Genomic DNA, 21,215 nt, shown 5'->3' with positions numbered 1-21,215 from the left:
TAAAAATGTATGAATAATAACAACTGATCAAACTGTGGGAGTGGTAGTTGCGGACATCACTTTGCATTAGCATTGTGTTATGTCAAATACAGTGCCTGACAAAAAACATGAATCACCTAGAAGAGATAGTCAAAAGTTGGTGTAACTTCATACATGTACACACCATCAATGAGTATTTAAATGGTTAGAGATGTGACACTTTGACAGGTAGAAAGGCTGCCAGGGTGCATTAGTGTCATTATCAGGCCTTTTAGGGCATGTAAGGAATGGAAATGGAACCAGATGTTGAGTGTTCACAGTGACGGACATTGAGATGTAGTATACTTGTGTGAAACTGTGTTGTCAGCACCTGACAGTCTGAAAGGGGCCTCATTGTGGGCTGGTTGAATCGTGTAATATCCAGATTTGTAGGGCAACTGGATATGACAATGGTCCAGTTTTGGACAACATGGGAATGTGAGGGCAGGAATAGTCACTGTAAAGGTTCCAGTTGACCACATCTGTCCACTACAACTGAGTATGATGTACTATGCACCAAGCACATAGCAACCCCTCCATATCTACACCTGCCCTCCAAAAACATGCAACATTCTGTTCATATCACACCATTGGTTGGAGACTAGTTATAGTTGGACTAAGGAGTTACAACCCCATATGTAGGATGCCTTTAACACCACAACGCAAAAGACTGCGTTTGGACATGGTGCAACATCATACAGATAAGTGGGGCCAAACTGCCCAGTCCTTGATAAATTTGGCTCAATTTTGTGATCATTGAAATAACATTGCATACCCTCCAACACACAAAGTTTCATATTGTTGGCTGCTCGCCTTCTGGGTGCTTCACTTTTCTGTCAGTCAGTGTAGTTGACAAAAATATACAATGTAGATGTTACCACATAGACATTCCGAGGAAAAACTTCTTACTTTATGTATAAAGGACATATAATTAGCAGGCAAAAATCCTCTTTCTTTTTTGGGTTTGGCCAAAGGTTTAGTCAATAATTAACGTCAAAGGCTTTTGTTTATAGGAATGATCTTCGTACATTGACTGATCAGACAGATAACTGCATGTGGATGTCCGAATAGGTAGCTAGCAGTGAAGCCTGGAAGAAGTTCTGTGTTTTTAGAATTGTAAACCTCTTTTGCTTGATTCACTATTGAAACTTTTTGCACATTTTATGAGCAATACACTTTGTTAAGATGATGCAGCTCCATGCAGTATCTGTAATCTGATAAGTACTAATTAAATAATAAATATGTTCTTCCAACTTGTTATTTGTGAGCTGTAGAGAAGTTCAGTAGCTCTGTAAATATTTATTTGTGTCAGAAATTGTGTATAAATTTTTGATTCCTTTCATCATTATCCATGTCATTTGATTTTGGCAGATATTTGTGATTTGTTTTTATAATGTGTAGATGAAGGCAGCCCAAATGAACAAGACCATAACGTATGTAATGCAATGGCTAATAAGGAATAGTTATTGTGTGAGATGTGTAATTCAATGGACCAGGTTGCACATAGTGAAATACACGATACCAGTCACTCATAACTAACATGATAGCCTTTTTATAAATTTTTCAAAGTTCAATTAAACTATTAATCATTCCAGATTAGGTTATTCAATATCATATCAATAAAACTGTAAATGTAAAAGGAACCCATGTCATTGATAGGAATACATGAATTAATTAATGGATTAATAAAAACTCAAACGTCTCTCACCAGAGTGCGTGGACAGTCCGTTAATCCAATAGTTGTACATTACAACTGACACTATCCATGCACTGATAAAATGAAATTCCCACTATCTGCTGATACAGCATCTGATGTCTCTTTGAGAGACACCTGGAATAGAGAGGCACTTTAACTCCCTACCCTTTCCAACATCACCACTTCTAAGCAACATTTAGTTTTACTGATATAATGATATTCACTATCCAAACTGGTGATACTGATCACAACTTTTCTCTGTAGGTGATGTTCGTGGGTAATCAGTAGCTAGGATGCCACTAAAGAGTTAGAACTTCAACCAGAGAAGTCCGCTTCTAATATGTAAGTTCTAGCAGACTATAGCGTTGTTACAAGTTTTAAAATGTTTATTTCGTAGCATTGTATTGGTAATGAATTCCCATTCTACTTGACAGAGCATAGGGGAACGATTGCGGGAGACCCGCACCGCTGTACTAGGCAAGGTCCTAAAGGAGGTAGTTTGCCAGCAACGTCCGTAATGGTGGTGAATGATGGTGATGAAGACGACACAACGACACCAACTCATCTCGGAGCAGGTGAAAATCACTGACCCCGCAGGGAATCGAACCCGGGACCCCAGCTGTCAAACAATGTATTGTTTGAATACATTGAATGTATATGGGAATAATTTTTTAAAAAGCAGAATTTAATATTTCGGCTTTCTGTATGGTGTCTTCTCTTTTATCTTCATATTTATTTGCGAGAGACTGGATGGAAAGGTTGAATCCGTTCGTTGAATTTACGTACGGCTAGAACTGCCTAGGATCCAGCGATTCACACTTCTCTGTCTTTAGATGTAAGTTTCTTTGAAACCTACTCGCGAAGCCGAAAAATGCATTTTATCATTTTGTGGTGTTGTTGTCCTTTATCTGGCCCCTGTTTAATGAAGAGTTTGCCTTGGGTGAAGTAAAAACATTATAAGCAACAGATAAGGACACATCACTGGCCATCAGTGTGTTGCAGGAAGGGCATACATTCCGTAACAGAGATCATAAATTCCGAAAATTGCCTAGCGTTCACTTTGCACAACTCAAGTAATGCATGCAATTGTCGAGCGAATGGGATACGATCTGTCTACAAAAATATAACAATAAGCATTTGCATACCAAAAATGAGTAGAAACGGAATAAAGAAAGAAGCTTATCTCAAAGAAGTTCACACTTAATGGACTGTAGAAATTAACCAGCCCTAGTTGTTCAGAAGTCGAGGATTTCTAGACAGCAGATCACATGTATTTCATCATCAGTACCATCAGGGTTATATATTTTAGCCGCATACACGAGTCAAAATTATTACAGTCACAATAGAATACGACACACAAACAAGACCCAAAATGTTTACGCGAAGTTCAGTCAGATGTGCGCAAGATCTTCCAGAACGAGCGGACATATGAATTTTAGTGTGTGGAGGAGTTACCAAGGCTGCTCGTAAAAGTGACGTCAGGAGCTATTACCGAGTAGGTGCCGTCAGACGGAATGTTCGCCGCTGACTTCACTGAAACTTCTCTGAAGGGGAATATCGACAATGCGATGTCCTAGCTGTAATATATTATAGATTTCTTCACAAGACAGCGTAGAGATGAAACCAGGCGTTCAGCATTTGATTTCAATGATACTTTTTGACTAGCCGCTGGCAATGTACTATACTTTATCGCGTAACTGACGCCACAAAGCCAAAGATTTTCCTGACCTTAACAGTCCTACACTGACAGCTGTTCTGGAAAATACTCAGTACAAATATTTAAACGTTATTTTCAGGAACACCATCGCAACTGACGTTTCGATGTCCTTTTCTTGTGTCTTTTTGAAGCTATATGACCGAGTTTATAAAACGCTGAAATTGTTGTAACTTCTGTAGCAGGAGACAGGCAGATGTTAATCGAAATGAACGAAGCTTTTAGTGACAGTTTTATCACTCCCACATATGTCTAAGACATTTCCGTCCTTTCTTAACCCCAACTAAAGTTGCCAATGAATTTAAAAATTAATGTTGGCAACAATGATAATGCTATATACAATTTAATTGTTGGAAGCGGTTATGGACATTTTTCTTTGTTGTTTAAAGTTTGAAGTATCAGTACTCAGTCCGTTGTTGCTGTTTACGAATGTTAAATCTGTTAGTGTGTGTGAGTGTTAAAAACAGTTTTAAATTTTCTTTGCATGATGTATTTCGGGGAAAATAGGTCTGGCATCTTCAGTTGACACTGGACACTTGTGTTGTCTTTCAGTTGTGACGATAATTTATGGACTGTGGACGAAACGATAAATGTTCTTGAAGCAGATCGAAATAGAACAATACGATCAGTTGGTATCATCCCTCCTTACGATACACTGATGAAGATTCTGATTTAGCAGGTGATAAAGTTCAAGGAAAACCATGTCATTTCCCTGCTCGTACTACACATATACTAAGGGCACCGACACCAGTTCGAGCATGTTAAGGCAAAATTTTGCACTGAGTGACAGAAGTAAACGAGAAGAAGAAATTGAGAACTCTGCAGACATTCAAACTAAACTTCCTGGTGCAAATACTGAAGAAAGTAGGAAATGCACGTCATGTCAGAATTCTGCTGTGAGTGGAGAAAGTCAAGGGCTAAAAGAGGTAGAAGCTGAGGTTTGCTCCGAAGCCCCAACCACACCAACTGCTATAAATATGGAGGGAAGGAAGATTGAGAGATTAAGTAAAAATTTTGCAGTCGGAGGTATAAGCCAAGGACAAGAAGCAGTAGAAGATATTGACGATTCTGCAGAGCCTCCAACCGTATCCAGACGCTCAAGGACCAAATCATATATAAAATCCATCATCTGAACTTGGAACCAGATGAAGAAGCCAAGCTGGAAAGTAAAAGAAGTGAGAGAGTCTTATGGTCCACCTTTGTTGGATTTTCTTTCAAATGCAATAAAATCCCAGCTGGATTCTTTTAAAAAGTTATTCTCTGAGGAATTAATAAATTTTATTGTTTCTCAAACAAATTTATATGCTGCACAGGAAGTTAATCATAATCCGAAAGTTTCTTATGATGAGTTGTGCACTGTCCTGGGAATACTGATTCTCTCAGGTTGTCATAAATTGCCAAATAAAAGAATGTGATATATACACTTAAATCCAAATATCTCTTGCACATTGAGCAGCTGTAGATGAAAAATGGATCAATAAATAAAAAATAAAAAAAGACAACACAAACGAAGATGGGTTTTGTAAATAAGGCCACTGTTTAACTTTCTCAATGATGCTTTCAAGCAAGTTCTCTCTGACAATGCAGTGTGATGAGAGTATTGAACCATAGTATGAGAGGTATGGGGCTAAACGGTTTATCAAATACAAGCCAATTAGATATGGTTTCAAGCTTTGGGTTTTGGCAAATCCTGATGGCTAAATTATACCTGCAGAACCTTATTGTAGCACACACACGAAGATACCTAAAATTGGTCTTGATCAGGGTGAGGATGTAGTGATTGTATGATTCAGCGTGGAAATATTCCAGGTGGAACAAAAATCTACTTTGACAATTTGTTTGCATCAGTTCCATTGCTGGAAAACTGTGTAGAAGAAACCTGGGTGTCACAGGGACAAAGCGAGAGAACGAAGTTGGAAAGCAACTGAATTTGCCATCGAAGAATGAGTTAGAAATACAAGAAAGAGAAAATGCGTTTCATTATCTAACGGCTAGATGACAGCAGTGAGATGGAATGACAATGCAGTGGCGATAACTGTGATAACTGTGATAATGTAGAACATTTAAGTATGGAAAGATTCAGCAGAACGGAAAGAATCGATAAAGATGCCTGATACTGTGAAACAATATAATCTGCATATGGGTGGGGTTGGTCTGAATAATCGATTCACACCTCCATAGTGGACAAAAATGAGGATTAAAAAATTGTGGTGGTCTCCGTTTGCGTGGAGTATTGACGTGTGTTGTGGACAGGAATGGTTGTTTTATCGGAGGTTGGAAAATGATGTGCCGTATTTCAGTTTCGAAGGCAAGTTTTTATTCAAATTTTGAAAACCCGTGGAACCACGAGAGCAAAACCTGGTCCATCATCACGATTTTTCCATTAGATGATATAAAGCAGGACAGAAACGATCGTCTCATCGTCAAAGGACAGCCTAAGTATCGTAGACGCCAGGTATGCAAGAATCGAACTGGGTATATATATGTGAAATGCCAGGTACCACTTCATCCATATTGCTTTTGAGGGGGTTCATAAATTTTGAAATAGCTGTAAGCTACGGTTCAGATCAGAATTTTTCTAATGATTCAAAACTGTTTCGCTGTTTAAATACCTTTTTAAAAAGTAATGTAAGAATGTATAATAAAAACAGTTAGAAAAATAAATATTGTAATAAAACCGGAAATGTGTTTCATTTGTTACCTTAACGTTCGTGACTGTATAAATGAAAATTAAACTGAAATTATGTTTTTATGTAAACCTGTTACAAAACAATAACCTACAATTGTTTTAAACAGAAAAACCGAACATAATAATTCTGGGCACTAATGGATTAAAGCTGTTTGTAGTAAGCAAGTTCTGCTGGGTGAGTTAAAATCAAATACTACAGTGAAGGACAACTGGAAAAAATAACACATTGCCTGAATTTTAATCATACCACCCTTGTTATGATTTCGCATTCTGAATATGAATGCATCCTTGGCTTGATTGAAGACGGAAGTTACAGTTGAGTTGCAATCACAACTACTCATAGTCGGTCGTAGTTGATTGGCCTCTTTCATGGAAAGGAACCGTAAATTGTACACTAATTACAAGAAAAGCAGCAATACCGATTTATTCCGATCTCATATTTGTGTGCACTATACTTAGTCTAATTTTGTGTTCCCAGTCTCCACGGGAGCGATTACGAAGTGGCTGTAGTATACTCCTAGATTCCTCGCTTGATACTGATGGTTGCGAGTTTGCAACTGGGTTTTCATAAAATAACTGACGTATATTTTCAAGCAACTGCAGTTCAGATTTTCAGCATTTCCGTGAAGCTTACCTATGGATCAAAGAAACCTGTGATCACTCATGCTGTCCTTCTCTGTATACCTTTTGTATTCCCTGTTACTCCTATTCAGTATGGATCTCACACAGTTGAGCAACAATCCAGGAAGAGTCGCACAAGTGGTTTGTCAGCAATTTTCTTTATGGAGTGACTGCCTTTTCCCATATCCTAGCAGTGAACCGAAGTCTGACATCTATTTCACCTACGACTGAGCATATGTGGTCATTTCATTTCACGTACGCACAAATTGTTACACCGAACTATTTGTGTGACGTTGTTGATTCCAATGCTGACTCATTGATATTGTGGTAATAAGACATTATGTTTTTGCGTTTTGTGAAGTGCACGAATTTACATTTGTGAACATTAGAAAGAAGGTGCCAGTCTTTGCACCAGTTTGCACTCTTACCAAGAACTGGCAGAATGTGTGTGCAGCTTTTTTCAGGCTGCCTTTCGTTATAGATAACTACATCATCAGCAAGAGTCTGGGTCGTTATATACGACATGGATAGTAAGGGTCAGAAACTCTTCCTTGGACACAATTAAAATTACTTCTACATCTGTCGATGACTTTACATCCAAGATAACTTGCTGCATTCCTGCTAAGAAATCTTCAGTCCAATCACAGATTTAACTTGTTATCCCATACGATGATACTATCATTAATAAGCATTGTTGTAGTACTAACTGAGTCAACACCGACTTTTGGTGAAACAATTTAGATGAGAGGTGTAGGGAATGATCGAATGGGCTGCACGGAGGCGAAGAATGTGACTGTGCAGACATTACGACGTTGTATTCGTGCTTGCGACTGTAAATGATCACGACCACGCCGGAGCTATCTGAACAGACGGGAAACAGTTTTCAGAGTCGCGAGATCTGCGCTGCAGATCAGTCGCAGTACGAACGCTGAAAGTATTTATAACCGCCAGGCTCAAGTTAGCGGACTGCAAGTTTGCAGAAGCGCACTCACAGGGCATACGAATTATTGGAATGTTTGCTCGCAAAGACGCTGACTATTTGCTTGTTTGTCGCGGGCTACGGTGGGAGATAAGACTGATGTGCCTATTATGTAAGTGTTTCTCGCTCTCTATTTTTGCTGTAGTTGTAGAACGTGTGCACTATGATCAAGTGGGTAATATTTAGCTCTCATCATAAAACTGAAGATAAAAGTGATCAATAGTATTGACTAATATGTTCACAGTTATTCAGCTTCGTATGTTACCGACACTACTTCTAGAGAAATTCAGATGGGGTAGTAGTGACACAGGTGAATCGAATAAGGTATGACCAACACTTCGCCAAGGGGTTTTTCTAGCATCTGAAGGCTCTTCAGTAAACAGGAGCTGTGTTGTTGTATGGTGGAGTCTTCCTCATTTACAGTTTGTGTAGATAAATTCTTCTAGTTGTCTCGTCGCATCGTGGCGCAATGAAATGCACTAACGTTTGGTCCACCAATGCAGTGGCCCTTATTAAGGTGATGCTTCCTGCTCTACTTGCCTAAACGCTGGAGTATTTTCAATCATAATGATGTCACACAGAGGAACTTTATTTATTAGGTTGGTGCATAAGTTCGTAGCGTTTTTGTTTTGCATGTTGGTATTACGGCTGCTATGGATTTGTTTATCGATTGTAATTTTTTTTATTTGTATTTCGCTGGTGCTATTTGAGTTGTCATTTCGAGGTAGTAAGTGGCAATGTGGACACTACGAAATGGAGTGCCATGTGGAGAAATCGGAACATTTCTGACGTATTCTTCTGTTTGAGTTCAAAACAGAGGTGACAGCAGCGGAGGCAGCCAGAAACATTTGCGCCATATACGGGGATAATGCCATTGGACAGAGCACGGCAAGAAAATGGTTTTAAGGAGGATCGTTTTGACATTAGTGACTCTCCACGTTTAGGAAGACCTTCGGGGTTTGAAGAAGATCGTTTAAACACATTAATCCACAGTAATTCATGTCAGTGTAGTCGAGAAATGGCAAATCTGATTATTCTACCATCGTGCGACATTTACAGCCAATGGGGAAGGTTCAACGCCGGCCGATGTGGCCGAGCGGTTCTAGGCGCTTCAGTCTGGAACTGCGCGACCGCTACGGTCGAAGGTTCGAATCCTGCCTCGGGCATGGATGTGTGTGATGTCCTTAGGTTAGTTAGGTTTAAGTAGTTCTAAGGTCTAGGGGACTGATGACCTCAGATGTTAAGTCCCATAGTGCTCAGAGCAATTTTTTTGAAGGTTCAAAAATCGGGGGTATGGGTACCGCATGCTCTAAGCCAAAATCATAAAAATCAGCGGATGACCATATGTTCATCTCTGCTTGCTAGTCATGAATTGGCCCATCTATAACACCTACCATTCCTGTCCCGTATCATTACTAGTGATTAGAAATGGTTTCTGTATGATAACATAAGGAAAAGAAAGGTGTAGTTGAATCCAAAAATAGTAACAACTCCTCGTTAAAAGACCTACGCCCATCCACAAAAGATAATGCAATGCATCTGGTGGAACAGTGACGGTATGGTGTACTATGAATTGCTTCCCTGAGGTGTAACCGCCACTTCTGACATTTATTGTCAACAATTGAGACGTCTTGCAGACGCAGTCCGAGGACGACGGCGTGAAGTGATGCTACTCTACGGTAACGTTGAAGAAGAAATCCAAAAACAACGACCAACACGCTGCGTGAAGTGATGCTGCTCCGTGAGGACGCCCGCCCGCATTCTGCACTATTCACCTGATCTTGCGCCCTCAGATTGTCACCTTTTCGGCTCTGTATCGAACAATTTTCAAGGAACTTTCCAGAAGTGCGCAACGATTTCTTCGCCTCACAAGCACGCGATTTTTACAGTCGCGGAATCCAGAAGCTACCCCAGCGTTGGCAGACTCTTGTAAATTGTGAAGGAGAGTATACAGGATTATTGATGACGGAAGTCTTTGTTACGTGTATCTGTCGTGTTTATTAAACTTCTAGTAAAACGCTTCGAACTTTTGCACCAACCTAACAGATACCAGCATTTTAATGATGAATCCACTATCCGAACCTGAAGTGAAGATGAAAACCATATAGGGAGATGGCATTTGTGTCAAGTGGCGATTTTACTTAAAGTTCATTGTAATATTTGTACTACGTTATTTGGTTTGTGATACAGTTAGTGCCACATTGGACCTAATACATTCAGTTCACATTTGCTATCTGCCAGATTGAATTAGTTATATGGGCACTTCAAACACTTCTATGGGTCTGTACCTCCTGAAGATGGAAATTACACTACTGGCCATTAAAATTGTTACACCACGAAGATGACGTGCTACAGACGCGAAATTTAACCGACAGGAAGAAGATGCTGTGATATGCAAATGATTAGCTTTTCAGAACATTCACACAAGGTTGGCGCCGGTGGCGACACCTACAACGTGCTGACATGAGGAAAGTTTCCAACCGATTTCTCATACACAAACAGCAGTTGACCAGCGTTGCCTGGTGAAACGTTGTTTTGATGCCTCATGTAAGGAGGAGAAATGCGTACCATCACGTTTCCGACTTTGATACAGGTCAGATTGCAGCCTATCGCGATTGCGGTTTATCGTATTGCGACATTGCTGCTCGCGTTGGTCGAGATCCAATGACTGTTAGCAGAATATGGAATCGGTGGGTTCAGGAGGGTAATGCGGAACGCCGTGAAGGATCCCAACGGCCTCGTATTACTAGCAGTCGAGATGACAGGCATCTAATCCGCGTGGCTGTAACGGATCGTGCAGCCACGTCTCGTTCTCTGAGTCAACATATGGGGACGTTTGTAAGACAACAACCATCTGCACAAACAGTTCGACGACATATGCAGCAGCATGGACTATCAGCTCGGAGACCGTGGCTGCGGTTACCCTTGACGATGCATCACAGACAGGAGCGCCTGCGATGGTGTACTCACGGACGAACCTGGGTGCACGAATGGCAAAACGTCATTTTTTCGGATGAAACCAGGTTCTGTTTACAGCCTCATGATGGTCGCATCCGTGTTTGGCGACATCGTGCTGAACGCACATTGGAAGCGTGTATTCGTCATCGCCATACTGGCGTATCACCCGGCGTGATGGTATGGGGTGGCATTGGTTACACGTCTCGGTCACCTCTTGTTGGCATTGACGGCACTTTGAACAGTGGACGTTACGTGTCAGATGTGTTACGACCCGTGGCTCTACCCTTCATTCGATCCGTGCGAAACCCTACATTTCAGCAGGATAATGCACGACCGCATGTGTCAGGTCCTGTACGGGCCTTTCTGGATACAGAAAATGTTCGACTGCTGCCCTGGCCAGCACATTCTTCACATCTCTCACCAATTGAAAACGTCTGGTCAATGGTGGTCTAGCAACTAGCTCGTCACAATACACCAGTCACTACTCCTGAGGAACTGTGGTATCGTGTTGAAGCTGCATGGGCAGCTGTACCTGTGCACGCCATCCAAGCTCTGTTTGACTCAATGCCCAGGCGTACCAAGGCCGTTATTACGGCCAGAGGTGGTTGTTCTACGTACTGATTTCTCAGGATGTATGCACCCAAATTGCATGAAAATGTAATCAAATGGTTCAAATGGCTCTGAGCACTATGGGACTTAGCATCTGAGTTCATCAGTCCCCTAGAACTTAGAACTACTTAAACCTAACTAACCTAAGGACATCACACACATCCATGCCCGAGGCAGGATTCGAACCTGCGACCGTAGCGGTCGCGCGGTTCCAGACTGTAGTGCCTAGAACCACTCGGCCACTCCGGCGGCAAAATGTAATCACATGTCAGTTCTAGCATAATATATTTATCCAGTGAATACCCGTTTATGATCTGCATTTCTTCTTGGTGTAGCAATTTTAATGGCCAGTAGTGTAATAGATACCACCTGTCGTACAACTTCTGTCTGATAATAGTATTTGTTTGAATCATTTTAAATTTTATAGCTCTTTAGTCATTATGTACTGTTTCAGGCAGCTGAAACGCGACGTTTAATTACATTTTTTTGTCTGGGGCATACATATACTGTGGAAAAGGATATATAAAAATACTTCAAAATACGGCGGCTTCCTATTCTGCTTGAATTACTTTTAAAGGTAATTTTAATTTCATTAGATATACTTTTGGTGTAATGGTCTGGCGAACATATCATGAAACAAGACTGCATGATACATATTTACAGAAAAAACAAAAGAAATATGCTGATGTTCTTTTCATAAATCCTAAGTAGAATGATCCTAATCGATGTGGAATAAGAAAAGCAATCTTAAACATATTTTCATTAAGAGATGGTAACAAATTCGTTCGACACTATGCAAATGTTCAGTGCATCGAGGTGCATAACCGTTATAATTCTGAGGCCGTTGTAGGCAGGTACCATCGTACAGAAAATCAGTTTATAACATTTATTTACATTGATCGCATTAACAATTATTAATAATATGTATGTCAGTCGATACTACGAACAAATTCGGCAGTGGAGTAGAAGGAGGTGGTCACCAATAAGTTCTTTAAGCCCCTCTTAAACTGAACTGTTAGTAGTTCAACATCTTATAGTTTCAACTGATTGAGAATGAGGGGCATGGTGTTACAGCACGGGGACTTAATTGAGGTCATTGTAGTGTCCTATAGGAAGTAGGATAAATTTCATTTCCAGTAGCAACTGGACTCAGTGTGTGTGTATCTACAGTGCAAGTGACTTAGCAGTGATTTTCCGAAACTGTTATAGCGTAATTGACGTTCCAGGTTCATGTAATCAGCGCGGAATGGTATGACACAGCTTAAAACAGTCTGCCAGTGATGTGCGCTGTCATGTTTAGCGTATGAGCCTGATAAGAGGGTCAGCTATCCTTTTTTACCCATGATAACATATAAGCTGTATGCTGCAGTCGAGATCTTACTTAGCATAGCTGTTGTTAAAGCAACATTCTGTGAATGAAGAAAGGCTAAACACTGGACGTGCGGCCCCAAGGTCTCTGCTGCGAAGATCCACGTCCTTCAAATTGACGGAAGACAAATTACGAAAAGAAACAGGGTAATTAAATCACATCAAATTGATAACTTTTTATTGCAACAGCTTTATAAATAGATTCATTCCTACATTTCGCACTGACGTTTATGAAACGCGCAGAGGCAATATTATTTTTGTGTGTTACCTACCGCGAGTGACCACGGATTGGATATTTATTTTCAAACACCCCACACCGCAAGTCATTTTCGTTACGTTCCAGCATTTCACTAGGAATTCTACTTCGCTCCATGCGGAACAGTGTGGATGCACTACGTGAGTACTTTCTGTTTGTGAAATAAAACAACATGTTCGTGCTGCTATGTAGTGTTACCATTCCTAGCCATGATGCAGTTTTTGAAATAGCACGGATCGTAGATATGAAAACGTACACAAATTCAGGGGATCTGCTTAACGTTCTCCACGTCGTAAAGGAACTAAGATGGCTCATATTAACAAGTTAATGCAAGAGCGGACACTATACCTCTCTGTATTATATCTCTGAGTTTTTACTGGGGATTTCTTTCCTTTTACCAGTATATGACGGTATGCTTCTGTTAATACTAGATATCTTCCTTTGTCCCAATGCGAGGTAAAGCCACACACGAGATGCTGAAGAACGATCTTTTATCGATGGGCTGACTGAATACCGAAAGTAGTAATGCACTATTTTCTGTCATTCTGACTACATGGTCTGTCTGATTCTATATTCATTAATATAGTTGCGAAGATATTAAATGATTGCCTGTCTTCTGTCTTCCTTTTCTTATGCGGTTTTATACAGAAAGATACTCTTCTCAAAAATCGCATCTGCACAGTTTGGATTTATATGAGTACTCGCGAATCCAGCAATGCTTCACAGTTGCTAAATATGTAAGGAAATCGGATGTACGTCATAACCTTCTTCTCTCCCTCTCTGTGTTCATCACCTCCATCTCCCCCCCCCTCTCTCTGCCCATCTCCTCCTCCCCCCCTCCCTGTCCATCTCCTCCTTCACCTTTCTATGCCCAATTCTTCCCCCCCCCCCCTCCCTCCCTCTGACCACGAACAGTCCTTATTGTTACTGCAAACGAAACGTTAATTGGGAGTTGAAGTCGCTTAAAATGAATTGGTAAATCAGATGGGATCAGCGGTAGACGGATATGAGAGACTGCTGGATCTGTGTCGATATTAGCTTCAATGCCAGTAATTCGCATACTTTTGATCTGTGGGCGGCCAGGACGATTCAGATTCCGTAGCAGTCTAATCATAAGTCATAAACATAGCTCTCCTGTTTTCGATTAAAACCGATTGCATTTACAATTTTTGTTCAAAATTATATACAAGGCGCAAGAATATACATGGGAGAGACAATTTGACCTGCTATCGTAGCTGAAACTGATTGCGAGGAGGGAAAAAAAAAATGAATCGCACGTGTCACAGCACAGCGTTTTCTTTCAACAGAAAACCTGTACAGTGTTGTTTAACAAACTACATAACCTATGTCCTCCAGAATATTTATTAGCCTATTGTGTAAACATGTGAAGTAAGAAGTTTTCGAGATTTTACGTTTCCGTATTATACACAGAATGATTTAGCAGCCTCTATCGACGCCGTTTTATGCAACCCGCAATGTTATATCTAGCTTTCAAAAACCACGAGCGAGATTTTCATATTTTCTAGCTCGCTACGCGAAACTATTAGTCTTACAGAAAAAAAATGAAAAGGATTTATTGTAGGAAATTGAATGTAGCTAAATTTTGTTGTAGGATACGTATTTGCTAGACGCCGCAATTTTCGAGTTATTCAAGAAAAACATACTGAAATGTAATTGCTACAAGCTACAAAGTACTATTGTATGGTACTACCGCTAAGAAAGTTGGTTGCTAAGATTTGCGCTGACTCGCCACGTCCCCGTGAGAAGTAGGAAGTTATATGCGTGTATAGTTTGGAAGAGAGTGAACGCTTCCGAGAGATTAAAACTATGCTGTACCAGCATTCGCATACAGAGATCTGCCCGTGGTGGGCAGTGCTTTTGTGATTGATCAGTACCTGCACGCTTCTGCGGTTTCATCATTCTATTTCCTTCGTATCTACATCTACTCTTAAGTTACTGTGAAGCACATGGCAGGGATTATTTCCTATGTTGCCGAATGTTAACATTTTCTCGCGTTTTATTCGCAGCTGGGGCCCGGGGAAAATGATTGCTTAGAAAAATATCTGTACGATCTGTATTGAATCTGCATTTAATCTTCACTGTCTCTGTTGAACCAATGTCTTGTGGATTGAAAAATTTTCGTTGGTCCACTCGGAAAACTCCTTGTCAGATATCAGACTCTTCGTTCGAGTGCTGAGATTTTCCGGCATGCTTGTTACAGCCAGCCGCAAGTTTAGGAAGACTCTGACCAATCATGCTGGTCTTCCTGATTCACTCTCGATTAGCTGAACCCTATTTTGATCTCACACATTTGATCATCAGGGACGTTCAAGTGCCTTGTGAGCTATCTCTGTCGTCGATATTGTTATGCTTGACGGAACTACAGTCTTCTCGTCATAACTGTGGGTTACTCTGAGAGATGGCAGATCGGAATTACAAAATATGAAACATTAATTCATATTAATAATGAATGTTAAAAGATTTACTTAACTTTATACAATAAATTGCCACAGGAATGGGTTGAATGTTTATAACTGTCTTCGAAGACATTACTTAATGCACACAATTACAAACTCTTCTCTTGAAGTACAAGTTCAACATTTACAAAAGTACAGAAAATGTGGGACTTGAGTAGCACTGGTGTCCTTACTAGATGATGCTGACTGCTTCATCGGAGGTCACGAACTGGGGGTGAACGAGTCCTAGCTCGTTTCTCTATCGACCTCCATACGATGGCACTGAGGGAGGGGGCGTCTTCAGAAGCACCTCGCACTCGTCGTTGTAGATTGCAGCTCGACATAGCTGATGTCTATGGTATCGATCCCTGCTCCCAACTTTGGTACTGCACCGTGATCTTTGGACGATACTACATGTATACTGTTTTTTCGCTAATCGCTATATTTACCTTCCACAGACATGAGTAGATTCCAGTAAAAAAACAACAAGAACATTATTCGAGTTAGCATACGGCATGATTCGCGCTTCAGCTAGGTCAAGTATGTGGCGATACCCAGTCCGTACTCACTAGTTTGTCTGTGGTATTAAGACCGGTATCGGTGCAGACAAATTTGAGCAATTCCGGTTAAACATGAGACTCAGTACTTTGGCTTGCCATCACTGTGTGAACTGGGCAGGCAGCTCATAAGAGTGTGCTCAGACCCTAAGAGACAAATCGTTTACGTTTTCTGTAGACATTGTAATGGTCATCATTCACCGCAGATTGAAATTTCGTATCCGACAGACATACAGCTTAGGTTAAGCAAATGGCTGTCTTCAGTTTACTGGAACAAAGATGAATGACTACAGTAGACTGCAGGAGCGGATCCAAGGGCGGGAGGAGGGTGCTATGGTGGGAGTCATGATCCACTCCACCCATCCCCCTTCCCCATCTCCCCAAAGAATATTTTACTAAAAGCGTTCATATTTTTAGGTGTATCAATTTCCAAGTTGTTTAGCTAATTTCTAGAAAAAAGCACGAAAACAGTTCATAAATGGCAAGGGATTCTAGAAACTTGTAAGGGATGTTTAATACAGGACGCTTTACAGGTGCTCAATTGAGGATTAGGCCATGCGCATGAGCTTGCGAACTGGCGGATTGCAGACAGAATTCGAAACAGGCTCACATTCACAGGTTGGCCACATCTGCTATCAGCAACAAACCCGACGCAGTTCTTGAGTCCATAAGTGGTACCGGAAAACCACAGGAAGTTGCGTAAGGCGAGACAGAGTGGGAGCATCTTCGAGTAAGGAAAGAATGATAGAAATGATGACTTTCCTGATTGTAGGCGGAAACGATTTACAGGTGAGGCTTTCCTGTTATTTACACGCTCGCACAGCTGTAGTCTGCAGACCTGTGTTCACAATTGTAGTGTTTAGTGAAATACTGATAATGGTGATTACATACTTCGAATTCATGTCGTGTTAAGTATTATTCTTGTAAGTTACGATAGAGTTACACACTGAGCATTATTGTAAGCAAATTATTATTATATTTAAAATATTTTATTTCTATTATTAAATCCTAGGCAGCTTTGGTACCTACGTTAAAAGTGGAAGTGAAAGCACATTATATTTCGGGGAGGGTGGGGGAGGGGGGGGGGGCGGGGGGAAGTAAGAAACTGTGATCTCCTATCCAGAACTCAACCTTGGATGCGCGAGCCTGCCAGTACATCCCTTTAAAGCCCATTTTACAAGCGAGAATTTCTGGTCAAAAACGACTTTCTGTACTCGATGTGGGTGCACTTCACCTGCGTTTGTGTAAATCAGCCTTCAACCACGTTACGAGGGGGCACTATCGTCAGTGGTCAGTTAACTGTACTTAGTTTGAGTATGCTGTACGCTGCGCATGCGCATAAATAGTGTACTGTGGTGCTGTTTACTAAAATTGGAAGCTTCTCATTGAGTTCGTACCTACTTCTTCTTTATTTCCTTTTGCCTTTTCCCGTTTCTGTACGGGGTCGGCATTGTTATAGGTCGGTTTTGGCAGTGAGACTGGTGTTTTGAAAGAGTGTATTTGAGGGGGGGACTTGGATGCGAGCCCGGTTAGCTAGTTGGATGTGGAAAACCGCCTAAAAATCGCAACCTTGCTGGCTGGCTGGTTCAGCAGTCCTCATCGTTAACCAGCGAGGTGGATTCGGGCCGGGAGCAGGGGCGTTAGCGCTCTCGGCTATCCAAGTGGGTAGATCTCTTCTATTATAGTAATGCATTTTGTGGTTTTATGACTTTTTAATCATTATTTGGTTGTTTGTTTTGTTTTCATGACGTACTGCAAAGGTTACACGATCACTTGGTATTTTTTCCACTAGCGTTTTGCCACAAGTAATATCTAAACGTAAGAAGCTATTTATGTTTTAAAATACCTGGACAAACAATACTACACTATTCATAAATATGAACGTCAATACATAACTTTTGTAATGAAATTTGTTTCATGAGTGAAGAATTTTACTCAGAAAAACGATTTTCGATGTCGATAGCTTGAGGTGTCGGGTGATATGCTGGATATAAGCTGATATCATGTAGCACCTGATGAACATAACGAGCTACATTGTCAAAATATTGTGCCTGAACGGATCTTATCTCGGGCAGTATACCAGTCTCAGGTAGCTCTGATGAAGACAACGAGTCACGTTGTGCATAACGACGCTGATTTCCACTAGAATACCCGAAGCCTCAAGATGTTAACAGAGCACTGGGAAAGCCTGGAGAATTAAATTTTTCGATGTTATTTAGCACACAGAAAGGAAAAAAGTTAGAACGTATAAAATAAAAAGCGATAATTACTGCCATCTAAATATTGTCTGATGTATTTGTAAGTATACATTTTCTCGAGGAAATAAATGTAGACTTCTGAAATGTTTGGACAACAATTTTCATATATCAGTTATCAGGTATGAGGAGCATTTACCATATGACCTTTATCAAGAGCATCCACTGTGAATTTCGTTTTGTTCATTAATAAACTCTATTATCATTGCTTCTTCTTACATTCATAACTGTATTTCGATTTTTTCGTAAAAAGGATGATCCCTCGTAACCTCACTTTCACCTTACGGCTGCCAAACTGCCCAGCAGAGAGCTCTCACAAACGCAATAATGTCAGTGACGTGTAAACGAAAACGACCTCTCGAGAAAGATGAGACTCAGTACAGGAACAATACGCCAGAGCGCTACTGTAGACTCGTCTGCTACGGGTGGTCGATTGAGACACGAAAGTCGCTCGTGTAAAAGGGACTAGACCTATGGTTCCCAACCTTTCTTAAACCATTACCCCTAAGTGCAATCATACATTAGTTAGTGCCGTCGCTCTCTCCCCCCCCCCCCCTGCCATCAGTCGCCCCCCTCCCCCCAATTATCACCATCATCAGTACCTAACTAAACTGTAGATTGAAAGACTTTCCTTGGAACATTTTATTTTTAAAATGACGAAAGATGAATGATATTTAGTTTATGTGTATGGGGGGATGGGGAGTGGGGAGGTGGGGGGTGTTAGAATCAATAACGAAGGATATCGTGGTGCATAGCAAGTGCTACCTACAACTACTTTTCAGACAAGAAAGTGAGGGTAGACACTTTTTACAAAACATACTCCCCTGGATTACTCTTTCTCCATTGCTGCACTTACTTGACCTTCACCCTGCAACCTCATTTCAAATCAACCAAGTTAAAATGTGTGCGCTATACTTACTGTTCGTAAATCAGTTGATTGCTGAACTGGCAGAAATTGGAAGACTTCAGGCTGTTAATGCTTTGTGTCTGATCGCAGCCACAAATAATAATAATAATAATAATAATAATAATAGTGTGTACAGCACTGTAGTATCCCTTATGTAGTTACTGCTGTCTCGTGGTGTCAATGAATTTATTTATCTGTTTCGAAGCGAGTGAAGAAGCAATTTCTGGACTACTGCAGGCAGTATCTACATCTTGGAGAAGGTATTTTCTTGATATATTTGGCATTTGTCACGTATCATGTTTATCACTTTTATCACAAGTGGTGTACGGGACAAAGGACAACATACGTGTGTACTGGGTGGACTGTGTGAGGAACTTGTAACCTCCACCGTATTAATGCTACTAACTGAGAAAAAGTAATTATTGATAACTTATACAGTATAATCAGTACTGGAGTCTTACAAAATTTTAGCCGGCCAGAGCGGCCGAGCGGTTCTAGGCGCTTCAGTCTGGAACCGCGCGACCGCTAAGGTCGCAGGTTCGAATCCTGCCTCGGGCATGGATGTGTGTGATGTCTTTAGGTTAGTTAGGTTTAAGTGGTTTAAGTAGTTCTAAGTTCTAGGGGACTGATGACTTCAGAAGTTAAGTCCCGTAGTGCTCAGAGCCATTTGAACCACCTTACAAAATTTTGATAATAGTGTGGTGTCACCGCCAGACACCACACTTGCTAGGTGGTAGCTTTAAATCGGCCGCGGTCCATTAGTACATGTCGGACCCGCGTGTCGCCACTGTGTGATCGCAGACCGAGCGTCACCACAAGGCAGGTCTCGAGATACGGACTAGCACTCGCCCCACTTGTACGGACGACTTTGCTAGCGACTACATGGACGAAGCATTGCTCATTAGCCGAGCCAATAGTTAGAATAGCCTTTAGCTAAGTCAATGGCTACGACCTAGCAAGGCGCCATTAGTAACTTTGCATGTATCTAAAGAGTTTCACTTGTATCGCCACAATCTCCAGATGTACCAAAAGGATGGATTAAAGTTAAGTATTCCAGAAGCTACGTACTTTTCTTTATAGCATTTATTACGTATCCTGTTTCAGACCTCACGCACCCTGCTTTAACGTAGCGCGTGCCTTTCGGCTTCCTCTCATTGTGTCTACGCTGTCTTGTCTAGACACAACAAATAGTAATGATATTTTGAAAATAATTTAGTTTCGTGACTGAAACAGAATCCAATCGTTTAGTTTCTGCCTCTCAGCGGTTAATTACCCCCTGGTTGGCAACCACCGGACCAGACAGCACTAACCTTCTTGCGGAAGCGCTGGCGCGCCGTGAGCGGCCCCAAGGCGAGCACCTTGAACCCGAGCAGCGCGCTGTAGTAGGCATAGTCCCTGAACACGGGGTTGGCCACTACCAGGGCGGTGGTGGCGGCGGCCGCGGCGCCACGCAGCTCCGACTCGAACGACATGCTGCTCGCTTCTGCGCGGCTGCAAGTGCCGGCTGCAAGCTGACGTCGGCCGTGCCTTGCGTCATCACCGCCAAGGCCACCGCGCCGGCCGCGGCCGAGCGATAATAACCTAGCTAGCTAGCGGAACTCGGCGTTCGCCGAGTGCAGCTTCTTGCCTCGTAGGTGCGCCCTCTGCGCTAAACCTGTTTTCTGCGTTGAACCCGTAGATGAGGTCAATCCCAGTCACCCAACCTTGTAGGGGGCGAGCGGAAAACTTGCGTCCTTTCCAGCACAGTGTGTCCAAAAAGTATTATGTGTATAAAGTCTGTAAGTTTTATACACAGGGTGATTCACGAAAATATGCAAATGTTTTAATATGTTCTTCTACAAGTAAAACTGAAGAAAAAAGTTCATACAAACATAGGTCCGCAAATGCTTAGTTACGTCTAATAAAAGATTTTGCCTGAAATTTAGCAACTTTGCTGATATGAAGCCACCGTAAAACTGTACGAGGTTAACGTAAAGCACGATTTCCACCTATTTTGTTATTACTGGTCCGGTTAATCTAATAAAACTTGCCCCTGACTTGTATCTGCAGTGATTTTCCAGAACAGACTGTCTTAAAGGGAACCTTTGCCATTTTATTCACGGGTATGTCAATATTGCATCTTCTGTTACCAT

The 21,215-nt window shown here is 41.4% G+C and overlaps 1 protein-coding gene across 1 annotated transcript in view; it reads right to left on the bottom strand.

Annotated features, from left to right (window-relative positions):
• Window positions 1-20,583, bottom strand: part of LOC126413757 (microsomal glutathione S-transferase 1-like) — a 42,252-nt gene extending 21,669 nt beyond the window's left edge. Inside the window, exon 1 of the mRNA XM_050083291.1 lies at window positions 20,394-20,583. Coding sequence (XP_049939248.1) covers window positions 20,394-20,555 — 162 coding nt within the window. The 5' untranslated portion in view covers window positions 20,556-20,583. The remainder of the gene's footprint in view (window positions 1-20,393) is intronic.
• Between the last annotated feature and the right edge of the window lie 632 nt (window positions 20,584-21,215).

Source organism: Schistocerca serialis, chromosome 1 (genome assembly GCF_023864345.2).
Source record: "Schistocerca serialis cubense isolate TAMUIC-IGC-003099 chromosome 1, iqSchSeri2.2, whole genome shotgun sequence".
In the NCBI taxonomy this organism is placed as follows: Eukaryota; Metazoa; Arthropoda; class Insecta; order Orthoptera; family Acrididae; genus Schistocerca; species Schistocerca serialis.
The sequence above is the reverse complement of the archived record's forward strand: the minus strand, read 5'-3'. Positions and strand labels throughout refer to the sequence as shown.